The sequence below is a fragment of the Ambystoma mexicanum genome, chromosome 4p (genome assembly GCF_040938575.1).
Source record: "Ambystoma mexicanum isolate Mex_15411 chromosome 4p, UKY_AmexF1_1, whole genome shotgun sequence".
Taxonomy (NCBI): Eukaryota; Metazoa; Chordata; class Amphibia; order Caudata; family Ambystomatidae; genus Ambystoma; species Ambystoma mexicanum.
This window is the reverse complement of record NC_090927.1, coordinates 172,639,913-172,665,648: the sequence shown is the minus strand read 5'-3', so window position 1 is coordinate 172,665,648 and position 25,736 is coordinate 172,639,913. Positions and strand designations below refer to the sequence as shown.

Below are 25,736 nucleotides of genomic sequence, written 5' to 3'. Positions count from 1 at the left end.
GAGAAAGGAGGACAAGTATTTAGAGGAAAGGGGGCGTGGCGTGAAGGCCATGTGAAGAGACGTGCCATTGGGAGAGCTCCCAGAGATCCTTAGTTCATCCTAAGAAAAAGTGCAATTTTGGGAGTGCATATGCGAGAGGTTGGTTTTGATTTGTACGGTTCCCCTCTCTGCCTCCTTATTGATTCTTGGGGATATTTCAAAGGTTGATGATATCTCCTTTGGACAGGCAACTTGGATACTCCGCGCCAGCATGATCGCCAAAAATATGATATTGAGACTATGGAAATCAAGTAGCTCCCTTAACATTGATGAATGGGTAGATGAACTTTTGACTGTTTCATCATATGAGAAGGCAATTTACAAGAATGCGGATGATGTTGAGAAATTTTGGGGCATTTGGAACGGGTTCCTGGAGGTCTATGGTTGAATTTCACTCTCTGTAACTGGAATATGCTTTTGCTGTGTTCATTAATGCATGTACCCTTTTTTGATTCTGCATTGCTGAATTCATTTGCTTACTGATTGTTTCCTGGTTTTTCTGTCCTTTCTGGGTTTCTGACTTCCTTTCTTTACTTTCTTTCTTTTTAACCTGGTTAGTCTACTTTTCTCAATTGCTGATTTCTTTTTCACTTGGTTAGTTTACTTTTCTCATTTGCTGGAGTGATTTTGTATTTATTATTCATTATTTGTATTTGCATAAGAAACGTGTTGTTCATTTATGTTGTTTGTATTCTGTAATGTTGGAATGAAACTTTTAAAGCAAAGAAAAAGTGCAGTTGCAGGAATCTTTTGAAGCCAGGAACATAAGCATCTGCTTATGAAGACACTGGGACCATTTACTGAAGATACGGGACCCACGCAGCCCAGGGAACGGCAGATCTAAGAGGATGAGGCCCCGGAGGCACGGACTGGTGTAAGCAAAATGGCGGCTGCGTGGAACAAAGGACCTTGATTGCTGCCAGCGCTCGGTGTGCGGACGGATGCGGAGCGGTCGGGTGGGCGCCTGCGCGCCTCTGGGGAGACATTGTCGTGTAGGGCTGTGCCTCCGGTAGCCTCCGCTGTCTTGCATGGGCTCGGAGAACAGCCTGTGTGACTGAGTGGCCGGCACTATGGCTCGACCGTGCTGGCGAGTGCGGTGGCCCCTGCAACGAAATCCGCAGAATTGTAAATTGATGCGGAGCGGGCCGTGTGGGCGTCCACGAGCCGCTGGGGAGACATTGCCGGGCGGGGCTGCGTCTCCGTTGGCCTCCGCTGTCTTGTGCGGGCTAGGAGAACAGCCCGTGAGGCTGAATGGCCGGCACTAGGGCCCGGCCGTGCTAGCGAGCAGGGCAGACCTGGCAGCGACATAAACGTAATGCCTCGCTTTCTTCAGGCTGGCAGGAGTGGGCGGTGAGCGCTGGGCCTGAGCGGGCGCTGAGGACGGTGAACTGCAGAGTAGCAGCAGCTGCTCTGCATATGAATCCCTAAGCCTGCGGAAGCGGGTGCACAGAAGCGGCCCGGAGGAGAGGTGTACAGAGCCACGGTCCGCAACTGGAAACAAGACGATTCAGTTAAATAAACACTAACATTACATTGTAGCAACCCCCTCCACTCATCACTTATGGAATAAACAGCACAGACCATTGTGCTGAGGCGCTGCCAGCATTCAAACACTGCCCCTAACAGGAGGAGGGAGAAAGTGGACTGGCAGGCTACTGCAGACTGCCTCTGAGGGTATAAGGAAAGGATTGGATGGGACAGTGCATTGATAGTGCCCCCTTGCCTGGGTATCACGATAAGAGGCTGTGCCAAACAAATAAGCAGAGTGCCCCATACAGTTTGCGAGGAAGCGTGGAGAAGAGGCTCATGCGGTTACGTGAGTGGACACAATCCATCCTTGCACCCAGGGGGTAGCTTTGGGGTGCTCCTGGGTGGCCCCCCTCGGCCCGGGCAATAGCAACAGTTTGCCTCCCACTGGGGTCATAAGCCACAAGTGTTGGGGCCACCTTAATAATCCTGGTTGCAGCGCCATGTCAAACAAACCTCCAAGGCTGAAGGGCAAGCAGCCCACGCTAGATAAGTATGCCAAGACTCCCCCCGGCCCGGAAGGGGCCAGGAGTAAGGAAAGGGCCCCCGTTGGGAGTGTGGCCGCCATGAGCACGAACCAGGAGGTCCTTGCTGCAATCGCTGACCTGAAGATAGCCTGGGAGACCAAGCTTGAACTGGCTGTGACAGAACTTAAAACAGCACTGGAGCTCAAAGTCGGGGCAGTGCAAGAGGACTTGAATCTTCTCTGACAAGATGTTAGGTCTTTGGCGGAGCGCACTGAGAGTCTGGAGAAGGAAGTGGGCCCGAACACAGCGGACTGTGTTGCACATAAATCAGAACTTCACGCCCTAGTGCAAAGCGTGGGCAACTTAGAGAACAGGGCGGAGGAGGTGGAAGGACGTGCCCGGAGGAACAATATCTGCATCGTCGGCTTGCTGGAGGGAGCAGAGGGTCACAACCCCACAGAGTTCATCGAATCGATGCTGCTGCAGGATATAGCTGGAGGAGTCTTGTCCCAGGAGTTCTCGGTGGAAAGGGCGCATAGGGCTTTAACGAGGAAGCCACCGCCGGGCAACCCACCCAGGCCGGTGATTGCTAAAATCCTCAACTATCCGGATCGAGAAAGAATCCTGGAACATTTCCGGAAGGGTGGAATGATACAAAGAGGGACAGCAAAGATAACTGCATACCCGGATTATACCCTGATGGTACAGCGGAGTCATATGAACTTTGGGACGGTCAAGAGGAGACTACGAGAGGCGGGCCACAAGTACATGTTGCTATACCTGGCGAAGCTGAACGTTTTCCACAAGAACAGGACCTTCTTCTTTGAAACTCCAGAAGATGCTATGGGATGGCTCGACACGCAGGGTTACCCCCAGGAGATGGACACCCAGAAGGGAGAAGGAGGAGGAGAAGATAAGTAGCGAACAAGGTGCGCACCGGGGGGTGTCAGAACTTAAGACTATGGGACTTGACTTGGGGGAAGACATGATCTGTGAGCACTGAGACTATTGCTTTGTTAGGGAGCCTTGCAGGGCCAATCTTCTAACCCCCATATAGAATTTAGTTAGGTCGCCGATAGTGTGGTGACACCCTGCTGGGGTTTTAGCCTGGGAATCCAGGGTAGGCCCAAACGTGGGGGAGCCTGAGATCCAGGGATGGAGCTGGGCATTTGTTGGGGTTGGGGAAAGGTGGGGAGGGGGGAGGGAAGGGGTTGTGTGCAGTGGTGTGTTGTAGTTGGGAAGGAGTTATGGGGTGAGCCTACACCCCAGGGAAAACAAGACGAACCATGGTAGACCACTTGGAACGTCAGGGGGCTCAACAGTTACTTGAAACGGAACAAGGTTATGATGTACCTGTGCAGACAGAGAGTGGACATAGCCCTGCTACAAGAAACTCATTTAACGCACGATAAACTGGAAGTGATACGGAAGAAGTGGAGAGGGACAGTAGTAGGGGCAGCATATTCTGCCTATGCAAGAGGCGTAATCACATGGATGGCCCCACATGTCCCATTCCAGTTGCTGAGCTCTGTGGCAGAGGCAGATGGCAGGATGGTGGTTATGAAGGGGCTGGTGGAAAATAGAGAGATCTGTATTGTAAATACTTATGCCCCGAACCAGGACACAGCTGCGTATTTCAGGACCCTGTATGTAAACTCAGTGGTAGCGTAGGGGGGGCAGTATTGTGGGGGGGGAGTGATTTCAATTGTGTATTGGACCCCAATCTAGATAGATCAGACACTAAAGTAGACAGACCCACCCCGGCCGCAAAGGCACTGCATGTACTGTTGGCGGATTTTGGGCTGATAGATGCATAGAGGTCATGCCACCCACAGGATAGACAATATTCACATTATGCAGCCCTGCAAGGCCTATACACTAGACTAGACTATGTGCTTGTCACGCAGGAAATAATGACTGAAATACTGCAGGCGGAATATAAAGCCAGAGTCCTCTCAGACCACTCGCCACTGATGCTAGTGTGGCAATACCGACCCCCAAGGGGTAGGATATGGCGATTGCGTGCAGAAGCGCTCAAAGATAGTGTATTTAGGGAGGACATGCGTGAGGAAATAATACGTTTCTTTGAAATAAATACCGGCAGTGTTAAGACAGCAGGCACGCTCTGGGAAGCCTTTAAAACAGTAGTGAGGGGAATTGCCATAGCTAAGTCTAAAGGGCTGCAGAATGGGATCTGGCCGGATTGCAGGACACCAAAAAGGAACTAGAAAGGGTGCTGGAACGGGGCAGTAGCACGAAGGAAGATGTAGACTTGGTACTGGGCCTACAGCAGAAATGTGCAGGATATTGGGAGAGGTTATGTAATCTCAACTATAAAAAGTATATAGAGAGACAACATGCTGAAGGAGACAAACCAGGAAGAGTCCTGGCGTGGCTCTACAAAAACTAGACCCCTAGTCCCCCAATCAGAACAATAGTGAAAGACAATGGTAACATAGTGGATACACAAGAGGGGGTTAATCAGGAATTTGCAGAATATTATAGACGTTTGTATGAGGATGAGACAGAGAGCGACAAAGGGGAAATAGGGGACATACTGGAAGATATTGGATTACCCCAGATTAGCGCGGAGGAGAAGGAGGAGCTAGATGCCCCGATCATCCTAGAGGAAATGGAAGAAGTAGTGAGGCAGCTGTCCACGTGCAAAACCCCGTGAACCGATGGACTCCCCAGCGAATTCTATAAGGCATATAAAACAGAGGTACTCCCCCCGCTGTTGGAGATGCTGAATGAAGCATATGAAGCTGGGAGACTACCGGAATCTTTACGTGAAGCGGTTATCATACCACTTCCCAAGCCCAATAAGCCAGGTAGTGACTGCGGATCCTATAGGCCCTTGTTGATGTTGAACCAAGATAGTAAGATCCTAACAGCGGTCTTGGCAAATAGACTAAAGAAGGTCATCAGTAAGTTGATACATACTGATCAGACAGGATATGTCCCGAATAGGAACATCTCGAATAATTTGAGGCGACTCCATCGGGTGGTCGAACATACGGAAGGGGATACAGGCGAGATGGCGATAGCATCACTGGACGCGATCAAGGCATTTGACTCGGTCAGGTGGCCCTGGTTAAAGGCGACCCTAGCCAATTACGGTATGGGGCCAGGATATCTTCATTGGGTAGAACTATTATATAGTGCACCGCTAGCGAGAGTAAAGACAGGAACTGTGATCTCTGAAAGGTGGCGACTGGGTAGAGGTACCAGACAGGGATGCCCATGGTCCCCCATGCTGTATATCCTAGCGTTGGAACCTCTGGCGATCTACTTACGGCAGCAGTATGATGCAATAGGCATTGTCGTCGGGGAGACATCACATTTAATCTCATGATATGCAGATGACATGTTGTTGTATTTGCGTTACCCAGAAGAGAACCTTCAGTATATACTGGAAGTGATGAAGAGGTTTGCAGAACTATCAGGTATAGCTGTGAACCCTAGAAAGTCCTGTGTGTTTCCGCTGGGTAGATATGGGGGGCTCTCGGTGGAGAATCTTCCGGTTTTACAGATACCGTGGGAGGTTACAACCATCAGATATCTTGGGGTAGATATAAACCATACAGTAGAAGCTGAACACAGGCATAATACGGTAAGAATGGTGAAGAAACTGGAGAATAGCATGACGTTCTGGGCGAAACTCCCTTTGGCAATGATGGGGCGAGGGGCGATGCTCAAGATGGTGGCATTGCCCAGACTGTTACATTGCTCCGCGAACATCCCATACTTCATACCTCGAAATTCTTCACTAGGTTGGACAGTATATGTAGGGAATTCCTATGGCACGGGATGAGGAACAGGGTAGCCCTGTGGAAATGACAAAATCCGCATGAGAAAGGAGGCATTAAATTACCAAACTGGGAAGTTTATTATATAGCGAGCCAATTACAATATGTAGCCAAATTGCTCTCCGAGGAGCCCACCTTAGAACATAGGCTGCATCAGGGGGACTGCGCCCCATATTTCCTGTAAGAAATGATATGGTTGCCCAAGCGGGAGCTGAGAGGTTGTCCGAGGATGTTGGGGCTTGGGTGGGGGATGTGGCAAAGGGCATGCCGGATGATGGACAAGCCATCCCTGTGCTCCTCACAGATCCCGCTGGTTACAGTGGTGGGAGCAGAAAAGCAACTAAGGTTATTGATTAGGAAGCACTGGGAACCGGTGGGAATAGCAACGATGGGGGATGTGTGGCAAGAGGGGAAGATACTGGAATTTGAGGAGCTGGTGGAACAAACAGAGTTGAGTGCTGGGCAATATATTACGTATCATGGGATGGTGCAACAAATGAAAGCTGTCTGGTCCGAGGTGGAACTGGCAGAGGAACCGGACACCATACTGGATATGATATATGATATAGCGGAAGAGGGGTATGAAACGTCTAGAGTGTATGAGATGATAATGACTCGAGTGTGTAAGGAGGTGGTGCAATTTAAACTGGACTGGGAAGAAGAAGTAGGGCACCAGATGAGTGATGGGATGTGGGCGAGGGCACAAGGATATCATAAAAAAGTATCGAGAAATGTTAGGTTGCAACAAATACAGCTGTATATAACTCACAGGGCATACCTGACGCCATCACAAATAGCTAAATTTAAAAACGCCGGAAACCAAGTGTGCCCAAAATGTAATGAGGAAAATGCAGGAATGGTGCACATGTTCTGGGCCTGCCTGCTGATAGCGAGATATTGCAGAGACGTAGCACAGAAAATGGAAGACAAGGGGATCAGTATGAAGGTGGACACCGTATGGGCCTGTTTGTTGGGAGGGTTCCCCAGACCGCGAAAACTTAAACATGTAAGTAAATTAAAAGACCTAGCGTATGTCCTGGCAAAGAGAAGGATTGCAATGGGCTGGAAAGCATGTCATAGGCCCAAAGTGGAAACGTGGTGGAGGGACTTGCAGAAGTGGGCGGAGGCGGAAACAGTGGCATGGCAGGAAGCGTGTAGAGGGGACGTGGAAGGAGAAGCGGGTGCCCTATTGGGTTGGAGACAATTGATAGCAGAACTATTTGGGCCCTCGTATGATGGGCCAAGTGACGATGACTCTATGAGCGCGGTGAAAGAGGACTCCCCACCGCAAGAGGTGGAGACTAGTAATGTGGGAAAGTAGGCTCGGGAAGGGGGAGGGACGGGAAATACAGTGGGTGAGAAAATAACAATGTATGTGTATTTGTCAGCAAATTGTGCAACCACTGTAAGTTTGTTTTTTTTTTTTTTGTTGTTTGAATAAAATCAATAAAAATAAAAAAATAAAAAAATAAAAAGTATTTAGAGGAAGTATCCAAGAGGGCTAGCTGTCTATAATGTATGGACTCGCAGCTATCCCCCTTCTTATACACAGGGATAATACTAGCTGTTCTCCAGGACTCCGGAACCATGCCACATCTGATAACCACCTGGAAAAGTGTATGCAAAATATCGTCCCAAAATTCAGGATTCCTTTTCAGAACAATATTAGATATAGCCCATTACTTTTGCCACTTAGAAAGGCCTCCCATATCTCCTCCTTAATGGGATTAACCAGTTGTCCAGCTCGACCACTTCTTACTTTGTTAAATATTTTCCAAAATATATTAGTATTGGAATCACAGAGAATAACCAGCATTCCCTGCCATGCTGCTTTCCTTCGATGGCCCTTGATCCAGTTGGAATAGTGACTTTTAAGCTTTCTTATTAAAGCAGTGTGTTCGATCGTCTCCTTATTAGTAGATCTGATCTACTTCCTCAGTGCCCTTTTTTGCTATTCGTATAGCCGGATCCGAAACACTCCTCGCACCTGAATTGGATTCTACCAAATGATTCCTCCCATGGTGTATGAAATTGGACTTTAACTGGAATATGTAGCTCACATTAGCATTGGGGTCATTAGAATCTATGGCCCTCATTACAACCCTGGCGTTAAGGGGTTAACGGCGCTGCAAAAGGTGGCGGCGCCGTTAACCCTTTAACGCCTGATTACGAGGTCCCTTTGCGGGTTGGCGATTTTAACGCCTGCTTTTTGCAGGCGTTAAAATCCAACCCGCAAAGGGACCTTGGTGCTAAGTACGGTGCCGCAATTTGCGGCACTGTACTTAGCGCCTTCCCCATTCCCATTGAGCCCTAAGGGGCAAAAATGGGAATGGGGAAGGGCAATGGCGGCATGGGGAATTACCGCCCCGCCAACCTCGGAATGGGGCGGTAATTCCCCTTTCCACCAAGGCGGTGCCGGTATTTTACCTAATAGCACCTTGGTCCACCGCCGTCCGTGTAATGAGGCCCTATATGTCCGTTACTTTCCACAGACTTTGTCTCAATATGCCTAGTCATTGTGTTCATATTTTTATCAGACCAACTGATGCAGCAGCCGTTCATCCCAATTTCCACTTCTCCCACTTTCAGACTGACCACAATATTTGGTATTACCATGTTAAGTTGTATTAGTGTGTGACCTCTGTACGTATTAAAGGCACTATTAACAGTATCAGTCAGAGGTAGCTGACCCGCACTTAAAAAAGATAATCTGTCGTTGATCTGGAGTTTCCCATTTTCCAGGCATAATCCCCAGGTATATCGCCTACCACTCTACCATTTAACATTATCAACTCCCAATCATGTAGAAACTCCAGCCATTTCTTACGCTGCCTAGTTTCCTGCTTTTGCCGCATTGTACTTAAAGGTTGCACCTTCTCATACGCGGTACAGGCCACGGTATCTACAAAGTGGGCGTTTAAATCCCCACAACACAATCACGCCTCTAGAGTTATCTAACTCCACAGAGTTCCAGATCTCATACAAAGGTGACATAATACGTTCCGATTCTTTCCCGCCTGGAGGATCATGAATGCTACACAGTAGCAACTTGTGGTGCCTAGGACAGTCAGGAGGAGAGAATGATATCACCTGCATATATTTTCAGCCCGTGGTATCAATTTCGCTAGATGTAATCTTGACTCTCATGCCCACCAGGTGCCCCCTTTGTGCCCCGGCCGTCCTTTATCCCCTTTAAGTGCTGTTTTACAATATGTATGATACCCGTCAAAGCAAATCCTATCAGTCAGCCTACATTCCTGAATACAAAAAAATATCCTTTTTCATGAACAGGTCACTGCCACCCTCTAACGTTGAGAAGTGGGAGTTCCCACGCGTATTTCAGATCGCTAGGGTCAACTGGCAATTACGCAGCTTTGGGTTCGTTGGAACAAAAACAGCTAACCAGGTCCAGTCTTCACCAAGATGCTTCTAAGACACTATGCCTGTTTCAGCCAGGTTTTCTGTGACCACTGAGCGACCGGCAGGGTAATTCTGTTTTCTGGGTTCAATAGAAATTGTTTGTATCCTTGGCTTGGGCACAATGTCGTACCTCATCCGCAAAAACAAGGAAAGGTGGTTTAAAACTATATTTACAGTTGAGAGTGGCAAGCATTGTACAAATGCAGAGTCAGTCCTATGCTCGTCCACAAAGTCAATGAACTCCACATCCCTTGATCCGAGAACTCTTGGACCTGGGACCAGTGTAAATAGCCCCAATAGATGTGAACGATTCTGAGGTTCTGAGTGAGGATTGGGGAATAAGTGGGTTATGATGAATGCAGATTTGTTATTGGCAGACTGATCGTGTAGACTGTCTTCTTTAATACGTTGTGTCACTCTCGCCGTCCGCTCGGCCTCCTGAAATGCTCGTGAGTTTGGATGGCATCTTCCACCTCCTCAGGGACTACGTAAACAGACACTACGGGCCTTATCACGAGTTGGGATGTAGCCCTTAAATGTGACAGTAACGGTATTACCACTGCATTTAAGGGCTGGCACAATCACGAGTTGGGTGATAAATGGGCTGTTTTACCTCCAGCTTTTTTTCTGGAGGTGATAATCCCGTTTAGCGCCCTGTTTTCGGTGGTATTACTGCTAGCTGTATTAGCCCGCAGTATTATCGCCGAAAATGCCCCATTGGCTCCAATGGACCCAATGGGGAATGGGGATTTACAGTTAACGTCCAACACGTGATCCGGCGGTAACAGATGGTATTACAGCCGGGATACAGCCCAACTCGTTATGAGGTCCTAAGTCTGGAGACAGCGCTTGTGTCTTGGGCCACGGGATCTGTGATTTAATGAATTTCTGAGCCGGCTTGATCTCTATCGGCTGCTGTTCGAGATGCCAACTCTATGTATCAGTTTCCTGTGCTTTGCACAATTCAATCTTTACTGCATAGACCATACTTCACTGTTAGGTCACTTTGAGCTGACTCAACCCATCTCAGTGCCAGCTACATACTGGCAACCACAGAATAAAATGCCTCAATGCTGACTTGACGCAGTAAAAGTACCAATAATCCCGGCTCGACCATTTTGACCCGCAAAGACAAGTGAGGAAGAGAGAACATATTCACAGTGATTCTGCCACCTCCTTGTCTATGTTAAAGGGCACTAGTGATTGATAAGACTTTGGGCCTCATTACACGGATGGCGGAGAACCATGGCGCTATTAGCGCCATGGTTCATGCCGGTAAAATACCGGCACCGCCTTGGCGGAAAGGGGAATTACCGCCCCATTCCAAGGTTGGCGGGGCGGTAATTCCCCCTTCCACCATTGCCCTTCCCCATTCCCATTTTTGCCCCATAGGGCATAATGGGAATGGGGAAGGCGCTAATTGCGGTACCGCAAATTGCGGTACCGTAATTAGCTCCCTGGGTCCCTTTGCGGGTTGGTATTTAACGCCTGCAAAAAGCAGGCGTTAAATCCCCCAACCCGCAAAGGGACCTCGTAGTAAGGCGGTAAGGATTTACCGGTACCGGTATTTTGTAATGAGGCCCTTTGCCTTTATAAGACACTTTCAAGTACTTGTGACATTTGCTATTCAAATCAATTGCCTACACGCTTGTCTTCAGCCAGACTGCCCGCCTTGCTCTCAAAGTCTGCATCCTCTGTGTTTCCTTTACCATGGCGGGTCTTTAGTGTTTCCAATTTGTTGTGTGCATTGCACGTTTTATTATCATTCCTATTTTTTCTAGAAGCTCGGTTGGACATTCTTTTATTTTGGTACCACCGTTCTAATGTTTTTGTGTTGCAACTGTATCAGTTCAAACAGCTCCTGAAGATATAGCCTGCCACGTTACCAAAAGAGGTGAAGGAGCTGCACCCTCCAGGCTGTCCATCTTTCACCTTTTGATTGGCATCACTGCTGGTCTAGGAGTAGTGTGGGGCTGAGTAGACGGTTTAGACACCACTCATCCTGTAATTCCTGCAAAGCTGTAGCTATTTCGGTTCTGTGTGATCTCGTCGAATCTTTTTCATCGGAGTAGATTTGGTTGCATTTTTGTACAGGAAGATTTTGCCGCAAATATAAGCAGGGGAACCCCCCACAGCGCCACCTCCTCCCTTAACCTCCCTACTTTCATTATTCTCCTAACCCACCCCCACATATATTTGTGGCAAACTCCGATGAAATAATTCAATTAAATCGACTTTGACAAATTCTACTGCGGCAAAACCTCCTTATCCTGTTATTTCATCACAGACTCTGTCCCCCACCTGGAGCTGGGAGAGGACAGTGATGGTCACAGAGGGAACCTTTACATTATGGCCTGCATGCCATCAAACCCTCTCAACTGCTTCTCATTGGGAGTGAGAGTCAAGACATGCTCGATAAGTGCTCTACCTATCCAGGCCCCAGCTGCCTTCTTCTGCACTCAGACTGAGATGCAGGGAATGATGGAGGGAGAACAGCCTCACATAAGACTCCCCACCAGGTGCCCCCATTTTCCTGGGTCCATCTCCGAAGATGGTTCACGCTGATGACCTTCTGTTTCTGCCTCTAATTTGCAAAGGAAGAAGGAAGACTTCCCACTCCTCTCCTCTTCTAAGGGGAAGTCCAAGGAAGAATGTATTGGCTGGAATAGGACCATCTGGGGAAAGAGTCCAGTTCCTGATCCCATATATTTACTAGCCATGCTGGCAATGTTCTTTGTCCAATAAGACGTACATTCTAAGAAGGGTGCTATCACCTCAAAATCAGACAAATATTGACCTAGCCAATAGATCTGGCTTTTATTTCCAACTGTGGTCCTCTGTCACACGCATAGATGTTTTGAATGTATGTACAATGTTCTACCTTTCTGCCTGCAGGCTGCTGTCAGGACTACTGGTCAGCAGAGATCCCTCCCTCACTTAGAGGGATTTGGCTGTGACACACAAACTATTTAATTTATTTATTTATTTATTGGGTATTTATAACACAATATGTTTCGAGGCGAGGGAACATGCCTCCTGAGGCCTGTTCTTATAGCATTGCATGCTGTGTCTATCCTTTTTTTCAACACACTACTTTGCATGTGGAAGGATACACAAAGCATGAGATGCTTGTCTTTAACACTGAGCTCAGTCAACCATCTCATCCCTGGGACAAAAGGCAAATTGATGGCTTTGCCACCAACGGAATCGGTCAAAGCAAAAAATGAGGGCAATGAGGGAGGGCCGTCTATTCCTGTGTACCAGAGAGCCTGTGCATTCTAATAACCTCTTTCAATCACGTTGTTTTTGCAGGCGTTGGACGAATCTGGATGGACGACGTTGCCTGCAAAGGAACCGAGGAGACAATCATGCAATGCAGCTTCTCCACCTGGGGAAAGACTAACTGTGGTCATGCAGAAGATGCAGGAGTGACGTGCATAAAACCTGCCGCATAACGTCATCAGCTGGGCAATCAACAGCGATTTTCAATGATGATAACAGCTAATATCAGCAAACTATGTCTACAAAGCAGACTTTTTTTTTGCAGAGGAGAAAAGCGATTTCAGCAAGAAAAGCAGCCATTTCTATTATGAAAACACAGAATCAGCAATTAAACCTGCAATACAAAGCGAGGACAGCCCGATTCCCTTCGTGAAAGTCAGACATTTTAGCCAGCTGATGCTGCCATTTTTCGCATGTAAAGCAGCACTTTACAGACAATGAAAGAGATATTTCCAGGATTAAAGCATGCCCTTTCACTTAATAACGCAGCCGCACAGCCTCCATTTTGAAGGATCAGTGAAGAAAGTTTGCTTGAAAAGCCGCCATTTTCTTGAGCAATTAGGGCAGCCATTTTATTCAAGCTAAAGCAGCCACTTTAAGCTTGGCAATCATGTGCACCAACTCAGTATGCACGTCAAATACAGTACCTCTGGGCATCATTTTGAGACCAAAGAACCACATGTTAGCAATGCACTTATTCTGATTTCGTCATCTTAAGTATAGGTACAAGGTGATGTGCTTGTTTACAGATACACGGTTAAAGCAATAAACCAGAGGGATGTTGGTATGGTGCAACAGAGTTTGCTTGAAATGAACTATTTTCAATCACATTGAAAAGCAGTCACTAAACCATGGATGTACAGCTGCCTAACTGAGAGATGCAAGCGGTACAGTCAAGATCAGTTTAGCTCTCGGGTGGCATCTGAACAGGAGAGGCTTACAAGACTATTTACTGTGTTCGCTTAAACACTTGGGAGAGCTCTCAGAGAAAATGCAAGTGCCAATTCAAAGGACCACCCAATTCCTGATGTGTATGCTCCTGCATGCAAGGATTCTGCACCAGCTGAATCACTGTTTCTATCTCTGTTAGAGGTAGATTTCCTCTGTACATTAATCAATCTTCCATCGAAGCATTCTGTCTGATGTTGTGAAGACAGAAATGCATACATATTAATAGCTTAGGATGTCTATCTGAATTGGTTGTAAAAGCACACTTTCACCAATAGATGGCAGCAGGGTTCAATATATAGCAGCCCAGTATACATTTGATGGCAGTGTGGTTAAAAGTACAAACAGACTCAGGGCCTCATTACGAGGTGGGCGGTAAGGGTTAACGGGCACCGGTAAGGAGACCGGTGCCAGTAAACCCTTACCGCCATAGTCCGAGGTCCCTTAGCGGGTCCCGCTATGGGCGCCTGGTTCTTTGCAGGCGCCCTAGCGGGAGCCGCTAAGGAACCAGGGAGCTAGTTCCTTAGCGGGCCCGTTATTAGCTCCATCCCCATTTCCATTGAGCCCTATGGGGGCTCGAATGGGAATGGGGAATGGTTCTCGGAATGGGGACTTACCGGGTCCTCCAAGGTTGGAATGACCCGGTAAGTCCCTATTTCGACAACCCGGACCCGGAATGCGGCAAGGGGGTAGCCATGGTGCTACTAGCACCATGGCTACCTCCTACCTCGTAATGAGGCCCTCAGTGCTATATCGACTGGAACAGAGTATGTTATGTCTGAGACAGTATGAATTAATATCCTTTACATTGTTTTTGGTCTTTATGGCCCAGACACTATATGCAACACTGAGCTGAGTCAGAAGAGGTAAATTAATATTTTCAGTGGCTTATCATGAGGCTTTGAAACTATTTGCAAGTGGCACGAATAATACACCAATGCATTATTAAATGGAGCCTAGTGCTTTTAAAAAGATGATCTTCGAGCCCGTAAAATTACTCCATTAGACTACATGGCCCTCTGATGGGGATTAAAGGCAGGAAATAAACACAGTAAATAACTACAGGTATTAATGAAAGTCTGTCCACTGATGCAGGCATGCGGTTTACCGCTGAAAGCCCAACACCTCTGCTTTCAGAAAGTTCCATGCCCATTCACCCACTCTCTAGCCCGCGTTAGTAGGTGTAGAGTCTAGGCATTTCTGACAGAATATTGACTTGCTTTTAACATTTGCCTAGACGTTCCTGACCATTATTCTGGCTTCCAGAGGAGTGGGCATGGCACGTAAGGGGAGGTACACCGATGCTGGTGGGTTAGCATTGCTGCAGGGCCCGCTATGATCTGCAGGCCAAGGTCCCTGCAAAGTTGACTTAGCTTTCCACCCATTGGGATTTCGGGAGGATAGCTCGGGGGCAACGTTCTCGCCTTGGAAGAAAGGCGACACGGAGAAACACAGATTCGATTCCCGGGTCCGCGCTTAGAAACCTCTGGGTATTAAGCGCGTTATAAATAACATATCATATCAATGAAACAAGTACCTATGTACAAATGCTCGAAATGAAGTGATTTGACATTCTAGCCAGGAATATTTGTCTACGTTCTGTGGGCTGTCCGACAGTCACGTGACGAGGGCCATGCTGCCACTCCTTCCCTCCTCCATGTTTTCAGGAAATGTTGCAGAAGATACTCTTAGGGGACTGGCCAAACTGCACTTAGAGGTTTTAAGTGTACGTACAGTGAGTTATCCGCCCTTACATCGCTCTCGGCCCCACACAATGTGATAACCCCATTCTACTGTAGTTTCCGGTCTGTGTCTGTGCCACGTTTCTTTTGAAGGTGAACAATGTGACTGAGCAGAGGTTTCCAGCACCCTGCCTTGCATCATTTAAAGGGAAACCACCAGTTCCACCACCTTACAACATATAAAAAGCGCAGGCTCACAGCGCACCACCCTATATGTTAGAGCAGCTGGATATTTGGAAATTGGTAACAAATGGAATTTTAATCTTATGGGGTGATATGATATGGCATTTATAACGCGCCTATATACAAGTGTTTCAAGGCACTACGAGGCAAGGGAGGGAAACAGAGGGAAGACAGAGACAACAATCCGACTAGGACAGGGGGCATTGAGATCACACAATTGCAAGGGAGGGGGAAGGGGAAAAGTGCAAGAGGAAGGGGAGGGTAAGGGACAGTGCAGTACATAGGTGCAATAGTAAGATACATAAGGACAATAAATAAAAGTGCGGCCAATTGGTGGCAAGTGCAGGGTAAGTGCAGACATTGGGTGTCAAGTGCTAGCAGGGACTGTAGGGATACAGAACAGTCCCTGAGTGCAGGGGTTTGCTCGGGGCAGAGCAGGTGTGCAACTGGTGGGAAGGGGACCTGCACCCGAGATCAGAGGGTGGCCAGGTAACCAGTGAAGTTTCAAATTCAGCCAGGAGATCAGCAGGAGAGAGGAGGAGCGGCAGTGAGAAATGTTTTGCATCTGGGGCACCAAACAGAAAGGGCATGTCCTTACTGCACGCGTGAATAAACATCTTAGTCATGTGCGGTTCAGGTTCCAGTTGCCATATATGCACTGTGCACATTGTCACGCATGGATGCACTTCCAGCACTCATACATTGCATGCCGCTATAACTTTGATGCAAATATGAATGTGTGTGCCCTGAGGACAGATTCACGGCACGTGCCAAAGTAAGAACATGCCCTTTCTATGAGCTGCAATGACCACAAACCTTTTCTGTACCATGTCTCTGAATGATCTGCATCCATGTGTTGATAACAGGGCTCCTTTAGTTTACCTCCAGAAACAGCCTCAAAATGGAGCTACACTAAGAGACCTTTGGTTTCTAGATTTCAATAGGCCTTGTTGCCCACCTCCCATTGCCTAATTCATAAAACCTTCCCAGTTATTAAATAATCCAATCAGAATAAAGAATCTTCCAAAAGCCCGAAAAATGTAACCAATTGGGACAGCCCCATATCTGTCTTGAAATAGTTCTCTTATGGTGATGTAATTGATTTCATGTATTTCTAGCTGAATTAAACAAAACACATTTTATGGATAACATTGCCTTTGTTTATAGAGGAAAATGAACGCCCTGAATCAAACCACAGGTTAAAGAACCGTAATATGTTAAACCGGGTAAAATGTACATGGTTCTGCTTAATGTCCTTTTTGATGCTTAGAAGGCATGGCATGTGACATATCCTTTTCAGATGTGTTGAACATTTCTATCTTCCAGTATTGAAATCATTTTTTTAATTTGTCTTCAATGTGTTCTGTCTTGTTTGGGTTTGATATTCCCTAGAGAACCGGTACACATGTTAAACCTATGTGATTGTATGTTTTAATGATTTTTAACACCATCGGAAAAGACCTTCTTCATTCACTTTTCAGCTCCCCTGAGCACCCAGGATTTTTGAGTGCCTTGCATTTGAAAAATACTTCAGAAACCTCAAAAATGCATAATCTTGGACAAGGGAGCACGCGGGTTACTCACGTGGTCTTGGTAAAAAGTAGTTGCACACTGCCCTTTGGAGGTTGCCTCGAAGTATCGAATATCAGGATTGTCCTCAATTCCTCAATGCAACAAGCCCAGCATCCCTCAGTGTTGGAAGCAAACAAAATGGGGCCCATGAAATGTCTACAAAATACAAGCAACAGATGATGCAGTCTAATACATCTGAAGGATGGTGTTTACCCACAAAGTTCGCCTTTTCCTATCTGGCATCAGCCAAATGTCAAGTCAGGGCCGGACAATGCATGGCACACCTTCTGCAAAAGATCGCAGTGAATTGAAGACTGACTTGTTCACATAATGGGTTTAGAAACGAGTGCACAGCCTGGACCTGCAAAGTGATCTGCAGTGAGTCCCTGGCCAGTAAAGTACTAAAATCTGCCTTGCTCCCGTAGGGAATGCTACTTGTGGCACCACACAAACACTAAAAGAATTGTGTGAAGGCGCCACTGCTACCTGCCTGTAGTCGCCAGGGAGGCAGCACAGTCATTGCTGGCAGCATCCTTGAAGGTCACATAATTCAAAAGGGGCAACTCTCTGTTTTCATCATTGGTACTTGGCCTCTCTGGAGTAAGAAACAATACAGCTCGCCTGAGAGAATGCCATCTTAATCCAAAGGAAGACTTCAGTGTTTCAAATGTATATCATGTCTGCATTGCATTCAACACAAACACTATGCTGTACCATTTCTCTGCTAAAAGGAGTGTTGCACAGGCTCTTAGTTCATGCTTTTGTGTACTATGACACATAACACTCTGTCCACCAGAAAACTGAGGCACAGTCTAAAACAGCAGAGCTGACAAACTTCCTACGGTGGGAGGTAGGGGGGGTCCTAGAAAAAGAAGCAAACTAAGGACAAGAATCTAAACCTGCCTGAAGCATGAAAGCACTGCATGATGAAGAAGTGTGCTGAAGTGCCTTCCTCAGGACCGTGCAAGGTCTTGATGCCAATCCCAGTGTCTTACCCACAGACTTGAATCAGCACTAACGCTACGGGTAGACACATGGGCATCTCTAATACCTGGTCTTTGCCATGAGCAGTTTTTCCAGTGATATGTTGATGTACAGGCCAGGGTGTTGTTACTCTTTGTTATCCCTGTATCCTGGGCCACAAGCTCTTTTGTATTTGCTATATCCTCGAAATGTAATAAACGGAAAACAGCAATATCGTGTTAATTGTCCGGTGTCCACACAATACTTGAGAATACGGGCAAAGTGTTGGCGTGTCCTTGCGATCCCAAATGTAAAGTATTGAAAAGGATGAAAATTGAACCACCCGTCCAACATACAGAAGAGTTACGTTCCAGATACTTTAAACATGCGTAAAATATACAATGCATCCATACATGCCACAATTAATCGTTTTTATCTTTTTTAGCCTTAATGAAAACTACACTCATGACTTGCGGTGTACAAAATGCATTCATCATTAATCTTCTTATGTATCTTGTTCTTTTAGTGCAATAATTAGGCCTATGCAAACTTTTGCAGCCAAACCTAGACACACCCAAATATTGGGGTCATTTGCGGTTCGATAACATTTGCAGGGTTATAGGAATTTCAAGTGTTAAGCTCATGGTAGTGTCGGACTGATGAGCTGTTCTTTACACACGACGTCTCAGCCTTCACTGGAAGTGGAAGTTGAGATGTGCTTGAGATGTTTTTTACAGTTTGTCTGGCTGCTTACCTGAAATAAAAAACAAAAATAACTCTTATTACGCAACGCCAAGGAGTAATTCTTTAGGCAGCACTTATTATAAAGCTGTGATGTACTGCAGCTCCATCCAAGGAACTGAGCAGGGTGGGAATTAACTCATGCCTCTGCATCCAAAAGTGTCTGCTTGGTTGGCATATCCCTAAATCTGTCCAGGCCAAAAGGGATTTGCAGAGATAACTGTTGACCATGATCTCTCCTTAGTTTGGAATTGCCACCATCATTGATATTAATGTAAGCTGAGCAGACCTTATCAGAGATAAATGCCTACCAGCCAAGAACTAGCCAAAGTATAATAATAATCAACTCAGCGGTACTCATCCGCCCAACCAAAAATGAGTCACGCCTTGATGCACGGTTCACATACGATTCATAATTCCCCTGCCCCACATCTTCTTTTAGAAGGCCAATGCTGCCATCCATGACCTCCTCCTATTATAAATGTAAGCAACTCTAGAAAGGTGAATGGCTGCATCAGGCATGCTTCCCATATGACTGCATCAATACACACCAAGAGCATCTCATCATAGATTGTTCTAGTCATGATACCCTCCACATTTCAATATAACTAATATCCATGTAATTCATATGTTTGTGATATTGAAGTGCAAATGTTGCCTGGAAGCATCCTGGTGCTCTGCTAAATTTATTGATGCAAGTCTGATATTTTATGGAAAAGCAAGGTTTTTAGGTTTTTGAGAAATACTAAATGGTCTTCAATACATGTGAAATTGTTTGGTAATGGATTCCAGAGTCGCTATGCAAGATATGAGAAGAAGCGACCCCCAAGATGCTGTTGCCGGTTATACAGTCCAGCAAATAACCAAAGATCGGATGAAGGAAGCTTTTCAAGAAGGGGAGTGCTTGTGAAATGTGACCTGGCTGGTGGCACGTTTTATGCGTGAGACAGAGTGTCTTTAAAGTCAGTCTGTCATGAAACAGGCAGCCAATGCAGTGGTTCTAGGGTGCTCGAAGTGTGGTCTCACTTCTTTAAGTCAGAAATTTACCAAGCTGAGGCATAATAATATACAGTGCATTACAATAATCCAGCCACACAGAACTGAAGGCATTAAGCAGAATGTTCATTTGTTCAACAGACAAATGTTTTACAAGAATGAGTGGTGCTGGTAAGGAAGAAATTAACCTACCCTGGAGTCTGAGGAACAAACTGCAATATGCAAAGGAACAGCGGAAGTACATGATAAGGGTTGGAAACCAGGGCAAGAAATCCCATGGTTTACAGCAAGACAACCTTACCTTTGCGCCTTGCTACCCATGTGTGAAGTGGCATACATAAATGGTGTGGCACAGTTACAGGGACCAAGGGCATTTGGTGCATGCAATTACAGTGGTTCGTGTGTCAGGGGAGCAATATTAAACACCCAGAGCCTGCGTTAACACTGCTGCCGAACTGATGAAGCACTGCACTGCATGCTTACTCAGTGTCTGTGGAAAATTGGCCCCTGTGTGTTAATTCAAACTGTTATTTTTTAAAAAAATGTTATAGTTTTATTCAAAACTTTCCATTTATCCAAAAAATCATACAGTTCCACAATTCACAATTTTTAACACACACATTATTTCATTGACCATACTCTCCAAACTGTCTTATTTCATTTCCCTACTACGTTAAATACTACTGTAAGTCCACCCTTTCAGATGGTTATGTCCTCTTCATCATGATAATGTGATTCCAAAATTGAATTATGACAGTAGTGAGACTCCTATTATTCCCTGCCAGTATTAGGTTCCATCTGTCCTGGCAATTGAGTTCATGTCCAGGCGTTGATATCATTTCTCTGAACCAGTTTCTTTTTTCAACTAACGCAGGGCAAGTCATGATGATATGAAGGATAGTCTCGAGCATCTGTTTGTTCTCACAAAATCGACAAAATGCTTCCTCTTTCGAGATTTTCCTGTTATTTGCCATGAGTTCCCGTGTTGGTAGTTGATTCAATCGTAGTCTAGTAAATTGATCCCTGATCTGCCTATCTGGGAATTGCTTCAGATACGCAGGCAAGTCATTGAGTGCACGGTTGTCCAATTCACAGTTCAAATTCATTTGATATCTTGATTTCTCTGTTAGAGTAGATATCCAATCATTTCGCTGAAGTCTTTGTTTAGCGCATTGAGGGCGTTTCACAAGCATCTCCGTTGTTATGCTGTTTGCTGCCATCACGCCCTTCATTACGTTCTTCCATAATGCTAATGCCGTGTTGGCCACAGTAATATTTCTTTGTTGGAATAGTTTATAAGCTGGAATTTCATCCTCATTAAACATTTTTCTATACAAGTCGATTTTTTTCCACTCGACTAGTGATCTTAATGATTGGGTCGCGATCTCATGTCTGATTCTTTTGATCGGGAATGAGTTATAATAATTAAACTTATGATGAATTGTTTCAACATGTAATAAATATGTGAGACTATATTACTAAAATCTAAACAAGTATAATCCAATACAGATACTCATTATAATGTTCTGGTGGAAAGCTATTTAATATAAATATCCACAATCTTTGTAGATCTCTGTCAGGGCATCCTGAGTGACTTGGAATATTTTTGATGGCTTGAGCTGTTGGCCTACATTATCAGCAAATTCTTAAAAATGTCTGGCAACTGTTAAAATTCCTGATATCCTATTTGTGCTCATTTAGGGGATCCATAAATCTATGGGTCCATTGCGTAAAATAATACAGAATCAAGAGCAAGGTGAAAACCAATTACAAAATTACATTAAGGTGGTGGAGAGAGAACAAAGATTTTAAGCCAAGAGCAGAAGTCAAGCAGAGTCAAAGAAGAATGAGTGCGTGAACTCAGAGTTCAAGCACATTTGAGCAAGCAGGGCACATGATCTAAAGCAGGATGAGGCGCAGGGGGCTTGGGCAAGGCAAGAACAAAGAGAGACTGGAAGTGCAAACCATGCGGAAGGGAATAAATAGATGGAAAGATGAGACATAGGGTCGGGAAAGAACATACAGAGATTTGAAGACAATGCATAAAAAGTTGAAGAGAAGTCCGGCTTCAAAGGAGAGAAAGAGGAGAGCTTATGAAATAGATGAGCGTGAAGGCAGAGAAAGAGGAGTATGACTAGAAAGAAAGTAGACTCAGAGAAGTGGGGAAGCTGTTCAGCTGCAGACCAAAAATCAGGGAAGAGAGGTAAAACAACGGGAGCAAATAAAGAGTGAGTTGAGGATTTCTGAACAAAGAAGGACAAGAGATGATGTACCTTACAGCTGGTGTGTAAGTGAAACTGACAGGTGTGGGCAGTAATATTAATATGGTGAGAAAAAACAAAGAATCAAAAACTACACCCACATTACAACAGGACAAGAGGAAAGGAAAGGGCTGGGGCAGCAAGGGACACAGAAGAGGAAGAAGGAAAAAAGAGGGGTTCAGTTCTTAAGAGGATAAGATGAAGGAACCAAGAATCCACCCAGGGCTGGATTGAGATAAGGCACGAGAAAAGAGAAGTATAAAGGGAATCATGAAAGGAGAGGAAGATTTGAGTGTTTTCAACATAAAAATGCAAATCCACATTTAGAAATAACATCAGAAAGAGGGGAAGCATGAATGGAAAAAGGGAGGGGGCAAAGGACGAGCCCTAGGAGGGTCACAATATTTCAGTTGAACGGAAGGAGAATGAGAGCTTGGCCAATAATTAAAGAAGGTACCATGGGAAAGATAAGATGTAAACCAGAGTAGGTCAAAGTCAGAGAAGCCCATAGAAGAAAGAGAGAAAAGAAGAGTGGGGCGGTGAAACCTGTCAAACAGATTGAGTAGAATTACATGTTCATTTTTGATTTTGTTGACCCAACATAAAGAAACAGGAAAATACCTTGTTTTTGTCTTCAATAAAAATCTGCGGAAGTTAAAAGATAAGACAAGAAGTTCTTCATAGTTTACTCCATGTTTGTTTGTAAATGGTCACTATTGGATGTAGGTGGCAGCCCTAATATTTTGGACTATGGGGGTCATTACAACCCTGGCGGTAGGGGGTTAATGGCTCCTGTAGAGCTGCCGGCCCCGTTAACCCCCCACCGCCTCATTACGAGGTCCGCTCGCGGGACCCGTCATTAACGGGCCCGTGGTTAGCATGCTCCCCATTCCCAGTTAGCCCTGTGGGGGCTCGAGTGGTAATGGGGATGCACAGGGTCTGGGTTCCCTGAATGGAGAAATACTGCACCCTCCAATGTCGGAATGGCCTGGTATTTCCCCATTCGGGGAACCCGTTGTAATGACCCCCTATGACTCTCATAATGCCTCACCATTTAAAATTCTGGCTAGGGCTGGTGACAGTTTTAGTCCAGAACATCTGGCATGAAAAAAGTTTATAGACCCCTGCCCTAGGATTCATCCGATGGAGAACCTCTACCCACAGCCTTTGCATCACAGCGCCATAGGTAATGGTCCAGGACAGAAAGAAAAGGAGATGTGTACTTCATCCTACACCTCAGCTAAGCATTATCAAAGCATCTCTTTCCTTATGTTTAACAGCTAATTATACAGACACAGTGTTTGCCTGAGGTCAGATGAGTCATTGGTGTAGTGGTGTCAGTGGAAGCAGCTGAGATGGTGTGGAACTTTGCACATAAAGTCATCTTATAGCTAAAGTCTTTGGACACAAACCCTGTGAATCTGAGGCCTGATTACATGTTTGTGTGTGTTGAGGAACTTTAGAGTGGCCTGTTATATGGCTGGTGATTGGTGGCTGATGACTGGTAAAGTGTGGAGTGGTCAAGGTCCCAGAGAGAAGCTGAAGAATGCACCCCTTTGGAAAGCACTGTTCAAGTGAATTTTGGTACAAAGCGCAAAACCTAAAGATTAGAGGGACCTCCACTGTTACCTGTCCCTTCTTTGTCCCCACCACTGGCCAAACCTGCCCCATGAATCCTCTCATGCACAAATCTTCTAGTGGACAGGTCCGGATAGATTTATTTCCCTTTGTTTGCTTCTCACTTCCTCCAAATGTAAAAGCCTTCACTGACATCATCACTTGCAAAGCAACACTACAGTGAGGTGTTTTCTGTGTGCAGGGCTGGACGTTGGGTGATGTTGTCCTCATTTTCCCAATTGGTTTGGAGTGAGGATGATAGTTTTCCTAATGGGCCCGTTTGCCTCATGAGACTTCTGCTTTGGTCCAAGAAACAGACCCTCATTTTTCTGTTATACTGCTGGCTTATCCAGCTAGTTGTTTCTTGATTCACATCTTGGTGGTTGTTACTTTATTTTTCCTTGTTCACTGTCGTTTTGCTTCCCTAACTGTTTCGTTGATGAAAAGATGTTTACTTTCTGTTATGTTATGTTATGTTATGTTATGTTATCTTACTTGGCATTTATATAGCGCTCTATATGTCATTGGTATGACCTCAAAGCGCTAGATCTAAGAAACCTATGGCTGAAGGCTGTCTCTAAATAATAAAGTTAAATCAAATATCTCACCAGAGGTCCATATTGGTTGGCCGTGGCTGACAGTTTGACATTTAAATCTGTATTGTGTGAGAAACCTGCGGGTATTCTCACTCCTAAACCTCCTGGATCCTCTTCTCAGATGGCCAGGGAAAGGCCATCGGTCTTGGATCCCGACCCTGGGGGTGGAGAAGCCAGGGAGGACCACCTGGGTGGAGATTCTTCGTAGTTTGGGAGTGAAGTACCCTCAGGCTAGACACGGCTACCCCCCTTTTCCTAATCTTGATCAACGTAGCCCTCCCACGACCTTCATGGATTATTGCAAAACCTATCCCTCAATTCCCCACATTTAACACTTGAAAGTACTGGGATGAGGATGAGGAGCGTAAGAGCAATGTACACTACACATTAATTTCACCACTCTGGCACTGAGACGAGGAAGATGCCGGTAAAGTATGGTGAGAGTCAGGCAAGTCCTCTTAATTATGGTCAGGCAAGTCTAATTAGACACTCACGCCTGTAGCCTGTTAAGGGGCTGCAGGTGTATAAAGGGAGACCATTAAGGAGAGAGAAGCAGCAGGGGAAGCAACAAGGTGGCCTGGGTAGGAGAGACCAGGGGACCCTTTCTGTAAGGGGCAGCCGTGGTGGGTCCTGAAGCGTGTGACCAGGATGGCAGCCGACAACCCTGGGGTGTGGGAGCCCCCATGACGGAGCTGAAGTAGCTGGGAGCTGTGAACAAGGAAAGAAGAAAGAAAGGATGCAGGAAGCATCCACTCAGAGGCAACAGGGTTGACAATGCATGCAAAAGCGGAAGTGACATGCGAGCGGGGCTCGCAGAGGTCAGAGCGCAAGTCTGGGAAGCCAGAGAAAGCAGCAAGAACCGCTGCAGCAAGATGAAGCTGACCGGTGAGTGTTGGGCAAAGGCACTCTTAAACAAGGGGGTTCCAGAGGCGCTGCATTCAACAAATGAAGTGCCTTATGAATAAAAACTTCACAATAAGTACATATTGAATGCTGAACGTAATGGAAGTTTCTAAATAGCGCTACATTATATATATCGAATACCAAATTGAATGGAAGTGAACATAAACGCTAAACTATACTTTATGGGTTATTGCAAAACATATATCCCCTCAATTCCCCACATTTAAAGGAGACTAAGAGTAATGAACACTACACATTAATTTGACCACTCTGGTACTGAGACGAAGAAGATGCCTGGGCTGCAGGTTTATAAAGAGAAACCAGTAAGGTGAGAGAAGCAGCAGCAGGGAGCAACAGGGAGGCCTGGGTAGGACAGACCAGGGGACCCTTTCTGTGATGGGGCAGCCGTGGTGGGACCTGAAGCGTGACCAGGAAGCCGGACGATAATCCCTGAGGTGTGAGAACCTCCATGACGGAGATGAAGCAGCTGGAAGCTACGAATGAGCAAAGGAGAATGAAAGGGTGCTGGTCACGACCACCCAGAGGTAACAGGATTTCTGGCGCATGCAGAAGCGGATGTGACATGCGAGCAGGGCTTGCAGAGGTTGGAGCACCAGCCTGGGAAGCCAGAGAAAGCGGCAATACCCACCAGAGCAAGACGCAGCTAACA

At 46.0% G+C, this 25,736-nt stretch overlaps 1 protein-coding gene across 2 annotated transcripts in view; it reads left to right on the top strand.

Annotated features, from left to right (window-relative positions):
- The window catches only part of SCARA5 (scavenger receptor class A member 5), a 1,246,105-nt gene extending 1,227,910 nt beyond the window's left edge, over window positions 1-18,195 (top strand). For both annotated transcript variants that reach the window (XM_069605636.1, XM_069605638.1), the window contains exon 9: window positions 12,575-18,195. In XM_069605636.1, the coding sequence (XP_069461737.1) occupies window positions 12,575-12,717 (143 nt within the window). In that variant the 3' untranslated portion in view covers window positions 12,718-18,195. The remainder of the gene's footprint in view (window positions 1-12,574) is intronic.
- The last annotated feature ends 7,541 nt before the right edge of the window (window positions 18,196-25,736 follow it).